This window comes from Lepeophtheirus salmonis, chromosome 1 (genome assembly GCF_016086655.4).
Source record: "Lepeophtheirus salmonis chromosome 1, UVic_Lsal_1.4, whole genome shotgun sequence".
NCBI classification, from domain to species: domain Eukaryota; kingdom Metazoa; phylum Arthropoda; class Copepoda; order Siphonostomatoida; family Caligidae; genus Lepeophtheirus; species Lepeophtheirus salmonis.
This window is the reverse complement of record NC_052131.2, coordinates 19,493,581-19,516,484: the sequence shown is the minus strand read 5'-3', so window position 1 is coordinate 19,516,484 and position 22,904 is coordinate 19,493,581. Positions and strand designations below refer to the sequence as shown.

Below are 22,904 nucleotides of genomic sequence, written 5' to 3'. Positions count from 1 at the left end.
ATTAATTTTGGCAATACCTTTTAATTTTAAGTTAACATTGGTACAGCTTCCATCCAGATTTTTAACCCTAAAAGGGTGTACCCTTTTGAGGTCTTCTAATCTTCCTCATATATCAATTTGAAATTTGGTGTAAAATCCCTCTTGGTTTATGCTAAAGAATGGATTTGCTCCTACTAAATCCCGCTTTTTAAAACCAAAACCATATAATAATAATGCATTATCATAAACGTCAATATGCCTCAGACCTTCAATACAAAATAGTTTTCTATTAATGTCTTCAAATAAAAAAACAAATGTTTCCCCTTTAACACTCCATTTTTTTTCTTATCGATAGTTTATTTATTTTATTACTTTTTTCCGTTTTTTAAGGCCATATGAAGATATTGTGACTCCATTTTGGATTATAAATATAATTATGGCAGAAATAATTAAACAGGAACATAGAGTCTTCTCAGACTCATCACAACAGAATAAATGAAATCGGACTGAATGATACGTGACAAGATTAAACTCAATAAATCCTCTTAATGCACTATGTTATATAAACAAATAAAATCCATTGTAATTAGTTTTAACATAAACTGTAAAAACTCACATTTGACTTAATCCCGCTTATTCTTTATTCAAATGGTTAATTATGACCTATAATAATATATCTTTGTATAATAAGAAACTATTTTGTAACTACAAAAATAACGGCATTTTTTTTTGTATGGAACTGAAGGAAGCAATTTCGGTTATTTTCACAGCATAAGTCAACTTTACATTTTATGCAAAACATACTAATTTTGCCCTTATATCCAGGACATTTGCATAAACCCCTTTTTTGAGCTATTTCTGGAAAATTCCCGATGCCATTTAGTCTCACACCTTGCTCTGGTAATGACTTTGTTGCATACCCAAAAAAAATCTTGTTTCAACGCTCGAGGCTTATTTACATTTCTCTGGATAGAATAAACATTCGATTGTTCACAGATCTTGTCCAAAAGGTCATCAGGAATGAAATCTTGAAAGGATCCATCGGGGATATATTATCTGTTTTTCTTACTTCTGATCAAGAAATGGAGGGACTGATGATGGTACAACATCTCTCGAGACTACTTTTTTCCAATAGGGATGGTGATTTTTACTTTTCCTTGGTCGGGACTACCTTACACAGTTTTCAGTAGAGCTCATATATTTTTCCTGTTTTTTATTGGGTTCAGTCTATTCAATCTCATCGTCAGGAAATTTTTCGTTAGGCAAGAGGCAGTCCGGATCTCGAACATCAAGAGCAGACCAAGATTTACTATTACATGCAATATGTGCAATCAAGCTCTGAATGTGAGTTGATTTTACCCTTTTTGAGTAAAAAGTACCAGAAAGTATATTATTTGGAAAACCTAAACAAAAACATGAAAAATAATTTTTTAGTTTTTGCCTGCACGCCCAACAGAACTACTTCAAATAACCAATCCAATTCCTGGCTTGACCGTGCAGTCCTATTAAGAAAACTGCAATTATTTATTTATTCATAGGAGTGAAACGTAAAAGAAAAGCATCGATATCACCTGGTTTTTATCCCATAATTCCTCAAAAAATGGAATGATGAAATATTGATAACAAATACAATCACTCGCTATCATGGACAAATTACAACTAACAAAGAAAAGTGAGGTGATAATCAAAGTTATTATTGACAGCTCAACTACCAAAGATATGTTCAGTTAAATATCAGAATTAGAGAATTGCTAGTTTTATATTTATAAGCATTTTTTGAATCAGGACCCAACGGTCCACTTAGACGTTAAAGGGGTTAAATCCCTTATCTTAGTCAATTAAGTTCCCTCCCTTTTCACTTCAACCCTTTCCTTGTTTCACTACACTCGAATATAGTATACGAGGAGATGAGTCAGAAGAATCATTTGTTGCTTCCCCGTCTGGTGGTCTAACAGAATAACCAAACATTGGAGTTCCTTATCAATACTTGTACCAGAGTAAGGACTAAGTTGGAGGCTGTGGTTGAATCTGGAGAGTGTTGGATTGAATTATGGACTTAACTATGGACCTCTACAGGTACATAAAAGCAAAATATTTTGTAATTGGTAATTGATTTTGGGAAATAAATTGTAATAGACATTAGCTTTAATTTTTATTACAAATTTAGCATCCCCACCCTGTATACATATATGGTAAGTTATTAAGTGAAAGAAATAATGTAATTACTAAGAAAGGGCTTTTAATAAATCAAAGAAAATTGTTTCTATTATTGTAATAAACTGATTTTATATGTTGGATGAGTTCAATTATGTATTACAATTAATTTCCCTTTATAATATTACTAATAAGAAAATTGGAACTTTCTTTGTTCTGATAAGGGATGAATTTCTATTCATGGATGAGGCCATTGTCTCAAATAACTGGGAAAAGAAGGAAAATTCTTCATTTTTCTTAAACCTCTTTCATTTTTTAGTCAAAATATTACTTGATGAGAATCAATTCTAAAGCTCAAACGTGATGGGATCTCCCTATTCTATCATTGTTTTATTTACACTTTAAGATCTTATGAATTAATTATCTTCTAAAGACTCAGACGTACACAGGTGTTTTATATCATAAAACTTCATATCGACTCCTCATTTCAACCCATTTCATTAACCACTGAATAGTTTATAGCTCAATCAAGCGGGTCTGACAGATCTGTGATGAATTTAATGTTTCTAGTTGGAGTTACGAAGAACCCTGGAGTAAAGGTTTATAGTAATATAAAAGACTTGGCACTGTGCTAAGTCTTTCACTTTCACACAACCAATTTGTAACAATTCTCATATCTTTGCTTTTTTATTCGTTTTCTGAAACTGAACATAATGCCTACTCATCTGAGCAAATCAATGGATATGTTCAGGCGTTACTTTGACAAAAAGCTTGGGGATGTTGACACGTTTATGGATTCCTTTAAACTCATTTCAATTATTCATAAAGAAGAAGTGCATGTCAATGAGAAGAAAGAAGATTTCAGGCATCAATGAAAGAGGTTGGATACTGCTTGGATGGCTATATTCACGATGGACGATATTACAAGTGAGGGTTTTGATAAATTTGATTTGCTTCATCAAAATACGGAAAAAGTGTTCCACGACGCAATACTCAAAATAAATTAATGTCATATTAAAAAAAAGTTATTCAATACCTGATGATGAAGCAACACTTGATAAAATTGATCACAAATCTGTTAGTGTATCTCGAATGGAAAATACATTAAAGCCAAAGGAGATCCTTCAGAGGTCTTTCACTCTCGAAAAATTCAATATGTCGACAAAAAAATTTATTACTTACTATAATCATAATGAGAAACATCTTTCTGCATTTAATACTGTTTTAAAGCAACAACTTTTTAACACTTCGATCAAGCCTAATTCGATTATTGATCTTCAAACAAGAGATAATATGTATCACTAACTAATGAATCATCAATTTTAGCAAATGGTCGATTCTAATAGAAGCTTCGAGTAATGTTTCTCCAAGATAACCCTCTTTTTTGTCGTCGTTATCATTTTCAACATTATATACAAAAACTTGAAAAAACATTTTCCAAGTGGTCGGCTGTAAAGTTATCAAAGGCCTGAGAATTTGAACTATGTTAGATAAAATCACTGGTGAATAAAATATTTTACTGGAATTGATTCGACGTATGGGAGATGATAATCTCAGAGCTGAATTTTTAAAACAGAAGGCTCCGATTAAATACTACCTTGTTGCCATTGTGAAAAGATGGCAAACTGCTGCATCGAAACGAACCCAATGGGATGAGATTAAGTCCGTATAACCAAAACTGGAGATTCTTCCTACAAACCGGGAAGAATAAATTATTGGAAGGCCAAGAATAAGGAGCAACAAAATGGATCAAGAAAGTGCTGGGGTTGGGGTAGTAATGGGATCTGTCAAAAGAGAATGTGTCCTGCATTTGGGAAGAAATGTACAAAGTATGGACGATTTGATCATCTGGTCAAAGTTTGTGACGTGTTTGACGAAGATATTAGTGCTCGTTCTAAGAGAAAGAATTGTCAATCATGGAACTAATGCGACCGGAACACCAAAAATAAACTTGTAAGGATCAACAAAGTGCCTTCTGATTCGCAAAATATTACGAGTTTTTTCATTCAATTAACTGTGACAGTGAACCAACACCCTTAATTTCTGTGCTCGTTCAACCTAAGAAGGGAATCCCATTCAATGTTGCTCCTTGTCCTGACACTGGAGCAGAAAAATTGATTATTGTCATGAATTTTATTAGGACTTATGGAATATTCATCGATGTCAATGATAAAAAACGAATTTTTGTAGCTAATAACGGCTCGTTAAATTGTGTTGGGAGTACAACATTTCAAATTAAGTTTGAGGGATAATCAACTCTCGTACGTGCTCTAGTCTAGACGCCTCTAAATGATGAGATACTACTCGAATGGAAGATACTTCAGAGTTAAATACTATTCCAAAGAGTTTCCTGTGCTTCCAAAAGGTTTTTTTTAAAGCTACTGCTGTTGATTAAGATGCTATATCCTCTGAAAAATATCTCCCACCTAAAAAGACAATCTGAAAAGCCATGGATGCTTTCAAAGTTTTGTTTGAACATGAAAATAATGGAAAACTCCAGGTCATAAAAGGTGGTCCAATAAAAATTCATCTGAAACCGGGTCCAATCAAACCATTACACGTTTACCATGCTTGCAAACTCCATATGCATCGCAACATACTGCATAGAGCAAGCTTGAAGGAGATGAAGCTCTTAGAGTTGGATCATCTGTATTAGCACAAAATCATTTAACCGAGCGATTTTACTTCTGGCAGGAGATTCTCCTTTTTATAGCAGTAATTCATTTTCTACCTCTAAATCATATAACAGGCAGCTGATATTAAGAAGGGTCGTAATTCAGTTGTACATTTTGTCTCGCTCCTGCTTTCTTCTCAAGCTATTTTTTCCCCTTGTAAACATGTCAACTCAAAGAATAACACATGAGAATTTAAATAACTGGAATAAAAGCGAGTATTTTTCCTTTTCCCAAAATGTGTCCTTTTTTCTTTTTTTTATATCTGATAATATATCAAAGTAAAATAAATACTTAATTTATTGCCTTGTATATATTTAATTCCAAAACTAAAATTTCTGAAAAGATTGTCTTCTTCACATTTTTTATCATACATTTTAATCTTAACAATTACTTTTAACAAACAAAAATTAATATAAATAACTCATTACTTATCCCCAGATAACAATTAATATGTGTATTTCCAAAGAATAACAAACGAAAAATGTATCTAAATATAATTTAAGCAATAGGAATTGCGGTTCTATAAAGAGGAGTGAGCGTTTAGAATACAAATTGTCATCAATAGACTTCCATGTATCTGGAATTCCGTACATACGATAATGTCCTTGTCTAGCAAAACAGTGTATCTTGCTTCAATCAAATATTCCAGGAATGCCAAAAACGTTTTTTTATTATTTACCCTTTTTAATTGGTTGATGCTCAAATTGTATTTATTTTTATATCGGAAGGGTTCTATGAAGTAGTGTTTACAATTTTATAGTTTGTACAAGAATTGGATTCGAGTTAAAATACTTGAGTCCAATTTGCAAAATATTATTCCAAATGATAGAATTAATATTTAATTTATCTCAAAAACTGAAAGTTGAAAATTTTACAGATACATTGTTTTGCCAATGATGTTAAGTTTATCCCATAAATCTATTCCACAACATATTAAAATACAATGGTACAAAGTGCTCTCTAAGGTCCAATTCAGCACCCCCCCTTCCCCCACTCACATACACCATTTTTCTCTCAAAAAGAGAAACTTATTTCCCGTTAAACATTATATTTACCATAATAGTTTTCCTCCAATATAAATTGTAGATAAATATTTTTCTTCCAATTTTCTCTTTATTTGTGTGTGGAGGTTTGCTATACTCGAAATTAAGTGTTTATGTATTTATAAGTACGGACTTAGAATATTTTATATATAAGAGGCTAAAATTTGTATTTACTATTGCCTTTAAAAAATTCAAAAAATTATTTAAAAAATAGGAAAAATTAAGTTAAAATTAGCTTTTTTTAAAACCATAGCTGTTCATTAAATAATTTCAAAAATTAGTACCTATTCCCAAAAAATTGAACATTTTGAATTTTTTTTTTAAATCTACAGGTGTTCACAAAAAAATTAAATCCGCTCTTTAGATCATATTAAACACACTTAACTGGAAGATGTAAGTCAATAGAAGGGAGGTTGCTGTTGGTTGAATTACTATACAATACTGACGAATAATTATGTAACACTAATATTATTTAACTTATTTTTAAGGACATTCAGGTTGATATATTTTTAGGTAGCGCCTATTTCGTATCATTTCTTTTCATTCTACATCAACACAGTAGAATCTTCCAGCTTCCCGACTGTTGATAATTCTTGCACGTTTGTCCCACATCTTTGTATTTTGGATCCTAACGTGATCTGCAGGAAAAAAGGGCTTCGATTTATAGAGGTGTGATTTATAGTATTTTTTGACAGGTCTTTCTCTCTCTTCTTGCCCTACTCTCAAAAACGGAAGTTGTAATACGAGTGTAGATATTGGGCAATGCTGAGATCCGAGTTCTTTGTAAGTACCAAATACTCATCGGGCTGAATTGAGTCAGTCAGATCTTGATGTATTTCTCCATTCCAGGAGTGATGAACGAAATAAAGCCCAGTTTTTTGATGATTATATTCATAAATTTGATAGCAGCCTCTGCATGTCCGTTGGATTGGGGGGATTATGGGAATATGAGCTCATATTTAATGACTAAATCTTTGCAGAAGTACCTGAATTCAGTAATAATTGATTTGATTTTAAATCTTTACAACTTTTTATAAATCCGCTTTACTCATTTGTTCTATCCTATCCTTGGGCATTTCTTCGACCAGTATACATATGATATTGCATCTACACATGGCCGTAAAAAAGGTTTGTTCTCGTTGGATCCCGCACAATTTGACAATTGCTCAAAAGAAGTCTCGCGTAGATTGGTTCAAAGAAATGTTGACGAATCATAGATCTATACGAATGAGCGCGAAACAAAACAACAATCGACCGTGGGGGTCGTTGATCCCCGAGCCAAATACAACAAAAAATTGTTCGTGGAAGAAGTACTTCGAAACAAATGGTCGCCTGTTTCTTCGGCAAAACTGGTCATGTGGCGACTGTTACACTTAAGCATCGTAGGACAGTCAATTAAGAGTGGTACATCACAATTTGTTAGTCTGAAGTATTCAGAGAAATTCGAAAAACGAACAAGAGAAGACGAGTCATTGTTGACCGTGACAATGCGGTCTCTCACACATCGGCTCAAACCAGCACCTTTTTTAGCGTCCTAAATGTCGAATTGATGGTCATCCGACGTACAACCCTAACTTGGCACCCAGTAATTTCTTTTTATTGCTGCATATCAAGATAAAAATGCGTGGTCAACGATTTTCGTCGCCAGAAGATGCTGTTGAAGCGTTTAAAGTCTATGTTTTGGAGGTGTCTCAATCGGAGTGGAAAAAGAGCTTCGACAATTGGTTTGTGCGCATACTTTAAACAACAATTAAACCATTCTTGATGATAAATATTTTAATTTTCATTATTTGGCCAGAAATATATATAGTAGCCTACGTATATGTCTATATGAAATATTATTAGGCTGTTTTTTTGGATTTTCCTGATTTCTTAGCAATGTTATATTGCTATATAACTTTATGTATATTGTATATAGGTAATAAGTAATGAAAAACATTGAGCAAAGCTCATTGCGAGGATAATTTTTTTTCTTGGAAAAGTAATTGACGGAGTAGTTCAAGGGAATAAGAAGCTCTTAACAAACTACGTTGCTTAAGACTTAGTAACGCAACAAAGTTCTTGTAAAAGCTAGGTACTACATTCAGGTTCATTGATTATATGTTGAGTACAACTATGGTTGTTTATTTCTACAAGGTTCCCACTATATTTTCCTTAGTAATAGGAACGTGTTTAAAATATGTTTACTCTTTGTTAATCATATCGTGGTCTTCAGTCACTAAAATTAATTTTTATTTATCACAACCCCAGTTTTTTATCCTATACATGATTTACTCCCATTATTTTGTACTTTCCAAATGGGGTCTCAATAATACATTTTTTATTTTTTTCAAAAATATACTAAACACCTCAAAATACATAAACAGTTTCTTCAATGTAGTACCGAATGTTGGAAAAGTTGATTACTTTCAATGAGCTACATATAATCATGCCCAAAAAATCAAAATAAAGCTCTACGGATAAATTCTTAAATACTTTTTTTATATTAACAAATTATGAATTTGATTTTCATTAGCTTCCAATGTCAGAAGACAGTACAATCTTTAGCAATGTAAGACCAATGGGACTCCACAGAGCCTTTGGGATTAATGATACTGTTGTGGTGGACTCTACAGGCTTTGGGCTCAATATACCAGTATATTGAAAAGTCTCAACGAGTTAGATCAGGGGAATTGGGAGGCCAAAAGTATTTGGGATAGAAATTCATGTTTTTTTTATTAATCTACCCCTTCGAGGTCGATTCCTGAAGCTTTCTCTAAAACCTTTCTGGCCTTGTATCTTTTTGCTTCCATTATATTAAAAATAACAATGTTAAACCACTTTTTCTGTATCTAAAAAAAATCCAGCCTCAGCTCATATAAATTGAAAAACATATTTGGAACCTTACAAAACCTCTTAAATCGGTGGTAAAATACTTTTTGAACGCCTGGTATATGATGTACACAAAAAGATCTTAAAAGCAATTTTTCATTTTGCATTCAATAAATATATTTTTTGTGAAAAATTATTTTTTTATCTGTAACTCATAAATATACAAACAAAATATTTTATTTAGATCATAAATTAGGATAAGGTATTATATGTTTGCAAAATTATTTATTTTTGGACCTCTTCCGTTTTATTTATTTTTTCAGTAAACTTTCTAAAGGGTTCATTTACATTTTTCATATAGGTATAAATAAGGTTGGTTAAAAATATTTATTATTAAGGACATCTATAACCCCTCTTTTCATTCAAAATATTACTTAATAATATTTAGATTGTAAAAGAGAAATACATTTGTTTTGGGTTGTTAAAAAAACCAAAAAAAACCTGAAACTAAAAAGACTGCAGGCTATCAGTCAGCTCCTAATAAAATTTGTAACTCCGTTAACCGATCCTTATCTGTCTTTGATGGGACTATAGCAGCCAAAATAACATAGTTATTACCTACGTCATTTCAACTCTTCCGTATGACCTCATTCGAAGAGACAAGGTATCTTAAATTTAATATAAGAGATGTTGAGCTAGAACGTATAATACTAAATTATTGAGACCGACTAAACGGTCCTTAGGACTGTTGAATGGTAAAAAAGATGGACCGATTAATAACAAAATTGATAAGGGTGGGATGGGAGACTGATTAATTTTATTATGCAAAATACATCTAAGTGGTCTATACACATAATAACATAAAACCAGAAGAACGAGAACGTCAAATGATGTCCGACTCTGACTTAAAGCATGGTTTGTAAAATCGTCCACGCCCAATGAGATGATTAATTTTATGAAATCAACTGTTTACTATGTTGCCCAAGCTATCAAAGAGTATATTGGGTTACAATGGATTACGACGTACCTAATGTTATTATTTCAATAATTTGAATGATAAATAATTGTTATTTCCTAAAACGCAATATCATAATGTTATTCATTTTTTCGAAATCAGTAAAAATATAACCTTTAATATGGATAGTATTTTATTCAGATCCAAACCGGTTAATTTTGGTGTCTGATCTTGATCTGAAAGTTCAGGTACATAAAGTTTACTCGAATATTTATGTCTAACAATCCTAACCTACCTGGATCCATGGAAATGAGGATCTGCCCTATTTTTTGTTGAACTAAGATTAAACGATACATAGTTTTTTTTGCATCTGGTCACAAATTACCTTATTAGTAGAGTTGAAATCGAGTTTGGTGGAGTTCAAGATTTCGAGGAATAAAGTCAAGGTTGAGTTCAAGTAAGGCTAAGATACCCATATTTCTTACGAGTTTCTAAAACTGGATCAAGAATTCACGAAAACATCATTATATAACATGAAAATATTACGTTCCCCTTGGCCTGCTGAGCTAAACATGTCCGTTATTAACTGTAAAATAGGAGTGGCTCTTATAACTTGTATAATAGTTATAATCTGTAGGTTTGTGCCCTTCCTATCCTTTGTTATGAATAATTACATAAGAATTATTTGTAAATTTGGCCCCATTAATATCCTTTATTTGGAATAATTATTAATAAATTTGTAATCCAAAGGATTATATATAGATATTCCTTGATATTGAAAATAAATAACTAAATATATGATGACTCGAAACTCATCAAAATATTTTGAGTTTCCGTGGTTCAAGTTCAAGCTATGTTGAATTTTTCAAAAGATATTTTGGACGAGTTTAAGTAATTTACAGGAAAAAAAAAATACTTATCCTGAGTATTGTTCAGATTCGAGTAATGATTGAATCCAACTCTGCATATTAGTAGTTTTTATAGAAATAAGGAAAGTTAAAATCTAAATATTTCTTCAAATATGAAGGTATATGTAAGATATTCATATTTTCAGCATTTGCTCTGAATATGAATATAAGTTTGAGATACTTTTTAAGGAGATAAAAAAGAAGAAGGAAAGGGAAATTTTCATAAAAAAGTATTGATTCCTTTATAGATCTTGTCCAATAAGATTAGTACTATTTTATTCCCCATTCTTTATATTTAAATCATTCGAAATACCTGAATATAAATTAAAAATATGAAGATATTCATTTGCATATTCCAATATGTGCAGATTATTCAATGTGTGTCTCTTCCAACCACCTCCAAGTTTAATAGAATGAATTATATTAATGGTATGAGACAAATTTATATATGTATGTATGTGTATTTGTGGTTTAAAAAATGAAAAAATGTGTACTAAAAGTTGTTCATGCAAAAAGAAAGCAAGGACAAATGATATATTCAAAAGAAAATAGGATTAATATCAAACCACTTCTAAAAAGAATATAGATAAAAATCGAAATGTATTTAATTAATAATTGAATAAAGTGTACAATTTTGTTCAAAGTAAGAAGATATTTGAATAGGGTCTGGCAGCGTAACTTTTTCAAATATCCCCATTTATAATTGGCATCAAGTGGTATTCAAAGTAACTATTAAGCCTTTTTTTTATTCATGTACCCATTTGATGGAGTTTAATCATGATTTATTGTAAATTTGTTAATTTCAAACAGTAAAAATATCAACTTTGAGCCCCCAAAATACGGTGTCTTTCAATTATGATCCAAAGTATATAAAATACGCCCTAGACAAAAGCTTGTTCTAGTAGGTAATCTGAAAAGGGGCTTTTTTTATCACCAAAGCTGTTATCATTATTGTATTACCCTAGAGAAGGGAGCATCTAACTATGAATTCATAACTAGTTCATGTGATCATGAAACATGGAGGGGTTGCTCGATAATTATCAGTAGTGATGAAAATCGTTTTTCCTTTTTAGATGTCCCATTTTTTTTAATTTGGTAATCTGAATATGAATTTTATTTTCCTTAGCAGTTGTAAATTATTATTTAATTCCTGAGTAATGAACTTTCTTTCCTAAATATATTCAAAGCCTTATTGAACATTCGTTTGCAAATAAAAAATGGAAATTAACCTTGAGGATTTGTTGCAGAGTTGTAATTTATAATTCCATCTTAATTGAGGCACAGAGATCTTCCAAATTTAAATATGGACCAGTTTTTACCTTTGATAATCCTACACAAAGTAGTCGAGGGTGTTAAGATATGGACACGAAGGGGACCAAATAGATTTGCCCCCAAAAGGAATATTTACTTTAAGCCACTCTTGGCATTGAACGCTGGTATGTATTATAGCTCCATATTCCTGCAAGGTCACTTTAATCGTTTTAAATGGATTGGCTTTAAACCACGGAAGTACCACAGCCTCCAAAACATATTAAATGCAGTCACCCGTGTTCAAACGGAGGCTCTCCGAAATAAAAATCAAAGGAAGCTTATCTCCTTTACTTGATATCCCTGCCCATACCAAAAGGGATCGACCATTAACCCGTTTTGAAATTGTTATTTGGTCTAAGAATACATCTTTCGATAATGAGGCCAAGATTTGGTCGTTTTGATGGTTGAATTTTTGATCCAGGACCCATTTCTTTTACTCCAAAAAGACAATATTTCCTCTCCGCGTGCAAAGTTCTAATAATTTGTTATTTGTTTGAATCGTGCATTATCTGTGAGATTGTGACGGTAAAGAAACTTCAGAGAAACCATCCCTAAGTCCTTTTAGATGATTCAATTCATCGAAGTCCTTGAGACGTTGATATTCTTAGCCATTTTTTTTTCATTGGTGCTTCTGTATATTTCTAATTTAACTTTCTGGACGTTATTCGGGTTCCATACAGACCTTGGGTGTCCACTTCTTGTTTTATCATCAACATTTCCAGTCTGCCGATTCATTTTAACGTTATATTTAACTGAACTGAGATTGATTGAAGGTCTCAAATTTGATAAAGTTGAAGGGATGTTTGCCAGCACAATGCAGACTTTCTACTGTTTTTCTTAGATAATGCATCTTGACTAAAAACAAATCTCTTTAATAGTCCTCTTTTTATATCAGAAGAGAGGGATTGAAATCAGATTGCATAAAAATCAATCATATTGCAACTAGTTTACTTTAACGCCCAATCTAAGAGGTTTACGTGTATGTACGTAATAAAGGTGGGTCATGATTGATATTCCTTGTTTCAAAAGACATAAAACAGGAAGAGATAGAGAGAAAGCGTAAGAAAGAGTGATAGTTCAGTATTCGAAGAAGAATCTCGCATTTCACAAGCTTACATATCAAAACTGGTGTCAAGAAATATTACAAAAAAAGGTTTTTAAAAATATTAGTGAAATATAATTTTTAAAACATTTTATTTTAGTAAGTAAGTTGATTACAAGTTCAAAGTTGCCAAAAAAACTCCTTAAATTATGGTATTGTGAGGAAAAATTCAAATGGGAATACGCAAAAAAAAAAAAAATAAATAAATAAAGTTTTGGAACATAAAGGCTTAAAAAAACTAAGGATTCTTAGGTCTTCTTCTGTTCTTAATTTTAGAATATTCTTGGAGACCACCGAAGCAATTTTCCTACAAAATGGAAACCATATGACATGATTCCTGGGTTCACATCACAAAATATTTTGTGTTACGTAAAATATAGTTTTAAAAGAAATAAAGCAGGGCGACCTGATGGTTTAGGGAGTAAAATTTTTGTTATCCTCCTCGATGTTTTTGTTCTGCTTCTGTTTAAGTTGAGAGTTTCGATGGAGAAATATGGAAAATTACTTACTTCTATAACACGTGATAGAATTGCACTCATCCCTAAGAAAGGATACACTACTCAATTTGGTAGTTGGAGGCCAATAACAGTTTTGAACGAAACATATAGAATGCTAGCAGGAGTAATTTAAAAAAATTAATAATAAATTAATAAAAAAAGAGTTTATCCTCAGCCAAAAGGTTAAATAAATAGAAATAAGAAATTTCTAAGAAATAGGAAAATAAATTATACATCTAGAAATATTAGGACCGCTGTTGATTCTTTAAAGGAGAATAACAAATTTGGGGCAATCATTACGGTGGATTTTTACAAGGCATTTGATTCTATTAAACATAGCCATATACTTTGGGTTGTTTAAATGCTATGGCCTTAGTGTTTTTTCAATCCTATAACAGCCTTGGTCTATAATTAATCATATACCATCGAGATCGATGGTTGTGTAAGTGAGCCTATTCTTCTCAAGAGAAGCTGCAGGCAAGGGTGTCCTACAGACCTTTGTGATTTATTGCCGCAATTGAAATATAGGGGCTTTAGAATTTCCTTAGGTAATTTTAAACATTTACTTGATACTTTTACGGAGGATGTCAGATTATTGGTCCAGCCCAACACAGAACGTTAAGTGCTTAGAAAAATCGAAGTCATTCTAGAGTCTTTTATAAAATATTTACAAAGGTCTAGCATGGTAATTAATAAAAGTAAAGCGTTTGTTCTCCCAGCAGAGAAATAAAAGTCAAATTATTCCACTAAACTCTTAGATTGTAATGTCAAAAATAGAGTTGAAAATTTAGGCATTAAACGGGAAATACACGGTCTAACTTTTATAAAATGGACGACACTGTGTCCAATTGGTTTATAAAAAAAGTAAGAGAATTGATAAAATACAAACTGTCAAGAGCAGGACTGTATTGCGCTGAAATTGTTCCTCTTGTTTTATATAAGGAACATTCTCTGCTTCTTTTATAATAGATGAAGAAAATTCGTGGCTGAAGTGACTTTTTCATTCGAAGTTTGTCTATTCTCCCAAAAGGCAAAATAAATATATATATATATAGGAAGTGGGCTAACTCTACTTTCTTCTATTACACCCAAGATATACTATAAGATTTTTATTGACATAACGAAAAATCTCCCCTTGGAATATAGAGTTACTGTGACAGGTACTCCCCTATACATGCTTCGAATATGGGTACTATTTTATGAAATGGATCAGTCAAGAAAATCTCATTGTCTTTTATGTTATGGAGCACCAACGTATGAATTGAACTCTACCATAGATGTAATTCATAAAAACTTAGCAAAGAAATATTTCTTCAGTAATACAGAGAGTACAAACTGGCTAGAAAGTCTGGTTATAAGTAATTTTATTTTGACTGGCATTTTTTTGCTTATTTTGACCTTCCGAAATACCCTGGTTTGGTACTTGGGAAGGGTAAATTTTGTTTTCCACTTATTAGAACTGCTAGGAACCATATTCCTCCTACACAATGGCATTTGAAAATGATATATTTGAGGGGTTTTAATGGTAATGTTATTGAGATATGGGAAAATTATAGAAAAATTTTAGACCTCCCGAAATCTTGTGATAAATCCTTGGTACATATTTATTGTAACAAAAATTTACCGCACATTTTCAAATCTCGGCAGGCCTTATCCTTCAAAATGCTCTTTTATACACACTTTTGTAGATTGTCCCAGTGTTCAAATTATAAAACAATATAATATAACGGATAAACGTAAAGGGACTGGATGACCCAGAATCAAAACTCACAAAAGCACTAGTTTTGTTTGGACTTTCAAAACCATAGGTATCTCCAGGAGAGACAAAGACGTTGGAATTGGCCTTGTTGAATTCCAAAGCTCTTATTGGCGGCAAAATTACTATATGAACCCTTAGCTACTGAAGAGATAAAAGCTGTTATCATTTTAACTATTGCAAGATATGCTGCCTCTCTTTAATGATTCCGGACACCTCTGGACCTGGATAGAAATATGTTCCTGATGTTATTAGATATTACACTTTGATGTTGGCTAAATATTTGGACACTTTAATATGGATTGTAAGGACTTACAAAGCTTTAAAAAAGAAATAGTCTTACTATGGAGACTTTTGGTACATTTTCATGGTGTTTTTTTTTTAGAATGGGGATAATTATAAACTAAAATCTGTATTTATGTTAATTTTTTAACATGATCCTTCTTCCTTCATTTATTTCTTATATCATTTATGTATATAAAATGAAAACCCCAATGCAAAAAAAAAAACATCGCTGAGGGGAAAAAAATATTAAAAAGGTGAGAAAATTATTTGTTCCATGTAGATATATCAAATTATCAAAACCTGATACAATTATTATAGAGACAATTTGTACACCAAAAATTAATCATCATGAATAAAATGATGACCTTTGAATTTTTCATATGACGTCATAGAGTAGGAAAATCTAAAAATTGAGGAATATGTTAATAGTTCCTTGTCTCTTGTCATACAAAAAAACCTTTGAAAAGAGTATGCTACAAGGAAGAAAAAAATCTCAAAAGTGTAAAAGGACAAGTAATGAACCCACCCTAAAAAATTAGGAAAGATATAACTGCTAGATTTGAAATTATAGGTAACTTGATTTGCATTTGCACAGACAATTGCTTTCTAAAGGAGGAGGATATTTATAACACCTTTCAGTAATTCTCATGGCTGGAATGGATCCAAATTGTCCATGTTTTGTAAATAAAAACATTTAATATTTCCAGGCTTTGGTTATGGACATCATGTGATTTCCTCTCAACCACGCTCCAACAATAATGATGCTATGCAAAAACATTTTTGTATCTTAGTCTGAATGGGAGTAATCCATGTCGAATGTGTCACGTATGTCTTATAACTGATAACTTACACCCCCCGCTCCACTCTTGAAAAACTACATTCCGTTGCCATTTGGTGTCTTTTAAATTATACAACCTTTGCAGTCTTTTTATTGGCTACCACACTATTTATATAACTGAATATTAGCTCAAATATATATATATTTATTTCCGTGTTACGCTGTCACACCCAGTATAATTATTGTATTTTGGAAATAAATGTATTTTGTACCTCGTAAGCAAGTTTCTAGGTGAAGGGAGCCTTGAATGATGATATATCAATCCACGAGAACGATAACTTGTAGAGGGTGTTCGATGGATATCCTCTGAGATTGAATGACTCCGATACCTTTTTTATACATAAGGTATACATTATACATTAGGTATAATTAGTATAATTTCATTTAAATCATTTGTACAAATAAAGGAACATGTATCAAAAGGAAATGGAACTCATTCTATGAAACCTCTTATTTTATATTAAAACTTATTTAATTGTATTACTTACATTGAGGAAGAGATGGGTGGTAGCAATGGAACCCCACTCTCATAGTCATGTATTCCCAATTCACTGAAAAAAAATAATGAAATATTATATTATAAGATTCATTAATTATTAGTGTCATTTGGAATTGTGGTGAAAGTATTTTATATCTTGCATTGGTAACTCCGTTAAAAAAATGTCAACACTTAATGAGTATTAGCCTAATCTACCAGAATTAATTCTTTCGAGCATTTAAACATATATACTAGTTAGTGTTATATAAAAATTACAGTTGCGTGTCGGTCTGGAAGTCTTACACCTCTTTAAGAAAGTAATGATGATTTTTTTTTTTTTTTTTTTTTTTGAACCAGCTATGTTGGTCCTTTGTATAAATTTGTTCTAAACTGGTCTCTTAGAAAAATTTAGCTAAGATCGCTCGTACGGAAAATGTCAGTAGAGATAAGTCCAAAGGAACAATTCGGTCCGAAAAAATCGGTGGAGACCGATTGTTAAAAACGACATATGTGTGTTCAATTGTAAACATGTTACAATGACGTCATATGAAGCTTAAACAGAGATAGCTCGTATAAATTGTCATCTTGTCGTACCTCAAAAATACAAGAATACAAAAATTTCTTGAGACTATCTCTTTTATCTAGCTAAAACTATATTACTTTGATTCTCTTTATCTTCCTTTTGTTCTAACTCTTGGAGAACACAGAAGTCCACTTAATCCGGTCTTAATGAATTAAAAAGGATCATAGGTCTTTAAAATTGTCTAAATTTAGGTACTATCCTAATTTCTGAATGCTATAAATATACAGTATTTCTTCTAGAATCAATAACATATAGTGTACTTTTTAGATTTTCAAGGATAGCAAGATATTTATAATCTATTTAAGATCTTTTTTAATATAACGAAATCATCGATTACTATTAATATAAAAAAAAGGATATTCGGTCTCTTATAATTTATGAGACCGAAAAAAATTGGCCCATTAAGTGAGACCGAAAAAGAATCGGTCTATAAAAAATAACATAAGACCGAACCGAAAATAAAATCCGTTGTTGAACCAACTTTTAATCCTAATAAAAATGTTGTCAATCAGTTGGGGAGAGTGAAAACATTGAACAACTATACGCTCACATACAGTCTTTTTTTTTTTTTTTCTTACAGAAAAATGATTGAAAGAGACAAAAAGGAAAAAGGAAAGGCTGGAAATAATATGGTATTAATTAGTCATACGTCACTATTCGCAACTGTTGGGCTGTTCTTTAATAAACAAAATATAAAGGTTTTCCATATCACAAAAAGATTTACATCGGAAAATGTCAGTAAATCTCTGATCAGAGCATTATTAAGAACCCTGTGTGATTAAAAAAAAATCTTTTATCTTTATGTTAAGAACCAAGAGCAATTCTTAGATTATTCTTAAAAACAGAATGTAAAGGGCTTTCCACTAGTGTTGTATCAGTCCTTATTTAATCCAGTTCGAACTCCCTTGCTGGTCCTCAAAAAACGTAAAATCAATTCATTGTGACGTCATTGAGGGTATTTTTCTTTTTTCAAGTAGTCATTTATATAATTTAGTAAAAATATAAATGGTTTTTTTAAATTTCTGTACTATAATGATAGTACAGATTTAAGATTTTGTACACAAATTTTTAAAAGTAATAACAGATAAGTAACTTCCCCAAACTTGGGTTTTTTATTTCTTGCTTTTCGAAAACTTTTCATTGAGAGATTCTATATAAACATATTAAAAGTAACTATTTAACAACTAAAGAATTGTCAAATTTTAGAATTAACAGACAAATTCTTTCGTAAATGTATATGACAAAGTAGGACTATTAAAAAAAACATATTTTATTGACTATAAATCTAAAAAAGGCATTCCTACAATGTGCTCTTCCTCGGATACTTAAGTATATGTACCATTAGAAAATACTTTTTATTAGTGAAAACATACCTTGATGGCCGGGAACTTGAAACACTCAAACTATCATCACTATAATGTCCAACAAAGTGGTCCATTGGACGTTCCGACTTTTGGAATAGTTTATCTTGTCCTACATGATCTCTGTAAAACAAGTGGTGATTATTACATAATATGTAGTTATAAGATAATTGACGAGTATTACAATTTATATCCAATGGGCGGTAGAACAGACTGACAGCTACTGCTACTACTCATAGCAGATTTTCTCTTCTCTGATTTGTTCTCGTGGGGGTCATGAAGTGAGAGTGTACTTGGCGACTGAAACATAATATTTGTATAGTCTCAAAAACAAATGATGACCTTTTAATCTTGTTTGGACTTACACGAAATAAAGCGTTTAGATCCGTTATGTACTCTTGTTCGCTCCCATCATTTTGTCTATTCTCCAACTCTTGTTGGTAAAGACTATACATTCCGATTAGCTCTGGAGGCATAGAAACGGAACTCCCTACAATTAAGGAAAGCTCTATAAATTATGCATAACCTTCATATGTTAAAAAAACGTATTTGGTAAAATATTAAGCAATTTTTCATATTTTAAAGGAAAGTAACTCTAGGATAAAAGTGTTTATGTATTAATATAAAACTAAAAGTAAATATATTTTTTTAAGTGTGAGTAAATCCTTGAATTGGAAAAATGATAAATGAAGGATTCATCTGAAATCTTAGAACCATAAATATTACATCCCCTTCAAGGCACAAAATCATAAGCAAAGTCATAATTGGAAAATAAAATGATATGGGACTAGTGTGTGTTCACTCATTCACTCCTATTGGAATACAAGGTGCACTGAGACAGTGACAGTAAATTTATAGGCTAAATTATATTTTATCTATTGGTAACCCATAAAAAAAATTTAAACCAACCAAATGGCCTTTTCTGGAGCTTTACATAAAGTAAAAATGCCGAAGCAACAATATTAAATATAAAGAATCCTTGATTTACTCCAAGCACATGTCGATTTTAAGACGATGAAAGAGGTCGTCTGCATTTCAGAGAGCACCATTTTTTTGGAGGAAAGGGGTGGATGTGATTGTTAAATGTGCTCCTGGGAGTATGTTTGGATGAAATTATCACAAAATGGGTTGATGCAGCATACAGACCATTGATCAATAACTTAGATTCCATAAGAAGACAATCTACACAAAGATAATCAAAAAACTCAGGATTATTATTTCTGTAGTATTGTCGAGAGGAAGGGCTAGGAGGCATGTCATCCAAATGTAGAACACCAAAAGGCCTCAATTTGTACGATAATGGGCCATAATTGACCCAGAAAAAATAATCGCTACCTATACATAGCTTCGGGTCTTGGTTTTGGAGAAACGTGTGTTAGCAGAAGGAGAAAAGTTAAATTATCATTATTTATGGATAACACATGTGCTGAAAAGTATTTTCTTTTATTAACTCCCCTAATTTTAAATGAGTGCCAACCTTCAAAAGACAGGTGTCAAAAAGTTGTGGTCCTATGTCTTCTTTAGCTTGTGAGTTATTTTGTGACGCTACTTTTTTTATTTTCAAAACAATGGATAAAAAAATTTCTTTTTTAAATTATACCAAACTTCCTGATAGGAAAAAAATATGGTTCAAGCTAAACAATGGCTTGAAAAGTGTTACGGGGACTTCGCTCCATAAAGCGAATGAAAAAAAATAATAATTTAAAAAAGCCAATTTTGAACTAAATATTCCGTGTTTTCTTTGTTAACTCCGTTACTTTTCGGCCCATGTGTTATATCTAAATATATGTATATTTATAAAATTGTCTATAATTATCATTAATCAATTAATTACAATATGAGCCGCACCCTGTATATAGCATTTCAGATATAAATTACTATAGCATGTTTACTCCAATTGTAAATAATATAATAAAATTCAAAAATCTACTTAAGGTCGATCGTATATGTAATTGTACATAAATAAAAATTTGACACTTATTTTCTTAAAAAGAAAAACCATTTACTCTTTATAGAATTTATTGTATATAATATTATATGGTGTTCAAGTTGCAATTGGTAAGGACATAATGTAAATGTTACAATTTTTACGTCCTATAAACTTTTATTGTATAATAAACTCCGTATTTTACAGTACCAATTAAATGTTAATGGAGGATATCTATTCCTTTTAATCGATTCAAATTACTTATTTATCATCTGTTTAAAACCAATTAAAACCCGACGGTATGCATAAAAATAAAAATAACTTATTATTCAACTGGTAACCCTGGCAATTTGATGAGTATTTGGGGGGAGAGTAGCTTAGATGACATAACATTTTCTTACATCAGCTGCAAGCAGCCATGAGAGGAGAGAAATAAACACAAGCCCCACTCAGTATTAAGCAATCAAGTCGGTAAGAATTACTCCATGTCCATGGAAATTCTTCTCTGAGTTCAACACAGGCTTCCACTTATAACTCCTCATTGCTACTTTTCGTTTTTCACGCACAAGTGATTTATTTATACTTATAGTTTCTCTCCTCCAAAAAAATAAAAAATAAAATAATGATACCAGCCTTGGAAAATAAAAAGAGTACACTGTATAAGTTGTGTCTGCTGGTAATACTTTCTCTTTCTATATCAAAATGGGAGACAACCACAGTGGATATTTGAAATTCGAATGTTGCAACCTTTTTAGGATCTTGACTCAATTGTGATCAATTGAGTCAAGAAAGACAATTATTGTAGTATGTACTCGACATTTCTATTTATGAATATTTTAAGTAATTTTCTGTTTGAGGGTTGAATGGATTGGATGACATAGAATTTCATCTCCATGATACCTATTACGCCTCCCCCCCCACTTTCTAATAGCCAAACTCACAACCTCTTGCATATATTGAGACCTTCCATTTACTTTCATAATCATCCAAAGATCTCTAAAAAGCTGAGATACCTCTCCTCTTAATCTAATAATATATTCTTTGCTTTGCAAAATTATTTCCTTATTATTGAAAGGTTGCAATAATTTCAAATATCAGCTGTCAATGTCTTCAATTTCGACTTACAAAGGGTGAAGTGCTGATATGAGAACCTTCTACATTTAAAATAGCATTAGTATATGTAAAATATTATAATTATATTTCAATTCAGGCTTATTTTATTATGCATTTTTAACTCAATTTACACTAAAAATAGGCAATAATTATTTTTATAGAGGGGGATATTAATATACCAACGGCTTATTAAATTAGAACAAAAAGAAGAAAGAGCACATGTTTAACTGTTTTTCCTATAATTAGTTTTTTTCTTTACGCACATCCCATATTTAACAATGACACATCATAAGTTCATGATAAGGACATTTGTCAATCATTTATAATATTTTTATTAAAAAAAAAACACTCACTAATTTGATTCAAATAGTCGAAAGTAAACATATACCTAAAAAGAGATTGGCGATGCTCTTGATGTTGAAATTAAATAATTTTGTAAAAACTGTGAATTATTACATTCACAAGCCTGATTTTTTTAAATATAAGTATATGTTTGACTATTGAAATCTAATAAATATTTTTTTCTCATAAAAGTATGACAAATGGCATTTTGAACTTGTGTTATGCCATTGTCGTAATTTCTTAGTTCCCCATTTGCAGTGGGCCGCTTGAGCCTTCGTTTGCTGGTTTCTAGCATTATGTTAAAGATTTTTTTTAGAAGGTAACTTATTCTGGAGTGAGGGGAGGCACAAAAATTTGAGTGATTACGTCATATAAAGATCATTTTTTTAATGATCTAGTGATGCTTTCAGTTCTGTTTCTAGGTCCACTATCATATTGCTAAACAGAGCAACATTATATGCATACAAAATGTGTCTAGTTTGTGAAACTATGCTTTTATTTTCTGCCTTGCTGCACCACAAAGAAAATTTATTTCAAAATTTCCCAACCCTTATTGTTGCTCTTCGTATTTCATGAGCACGTGCACAAGTGATAACTATATACCTATATGTTCTCTAGTCAATATTTAAATAATAATGGTTGTAGATTTGGAAAATAAAAAAAATCCTTCTAGATTACCAACGACACAAAAACGCATGGATCGATGTAGTACAATGGACAATGCTCCCGGGAGAGTTATTTTTTGAACTCATTGTGCGTCTTGGTCGTTTCTAGAGAACGAAATAT

General features: G+C 31.4%; 1 protein-coding gene across 5 annotated transcripts in view; it reads right to left on the bottom strand.

Annotated features, from left to right (window-relative positions):
- The window catches only part of LOC121120116 (kinesin-like protein KIF19), a 128,034-nt gene that overhangs the window by 12,294 nt on the left and 92,836 nt on the right, over positions 1-22,904 (bottom strand). For 3 of the 5 annotated variants that reach the window (XM_071888957.1, XM_071888954.1, XM_040714965.2), the window contains 4 exons: positions 19,102-19,226; positions 18,921-19,036; positions 18,749-18,859; positions 16,803-16,865 (listed from right to left, as the gene is read on the bottom strand). In XM_071888957.1, the coding sequence (XP_071745058.1) occupies positions 16,803-16,865; positions 18,749-18,859; positions 18,921-19,036; positions 19,102-19,226 (415 nt within the window). Of the gene's footprint in view, positions 1-16,526; positions 16,644-16,802; positions 16,866-18,748; positions 18,860-18,920; positions 19,037-19,101; positions 19,227-22,904 lie in introns of all 5 variants that reach the window. The other 2 variants (XM_040714958.2, XM_071888951.1) reach the window with 1 other exon arrangement.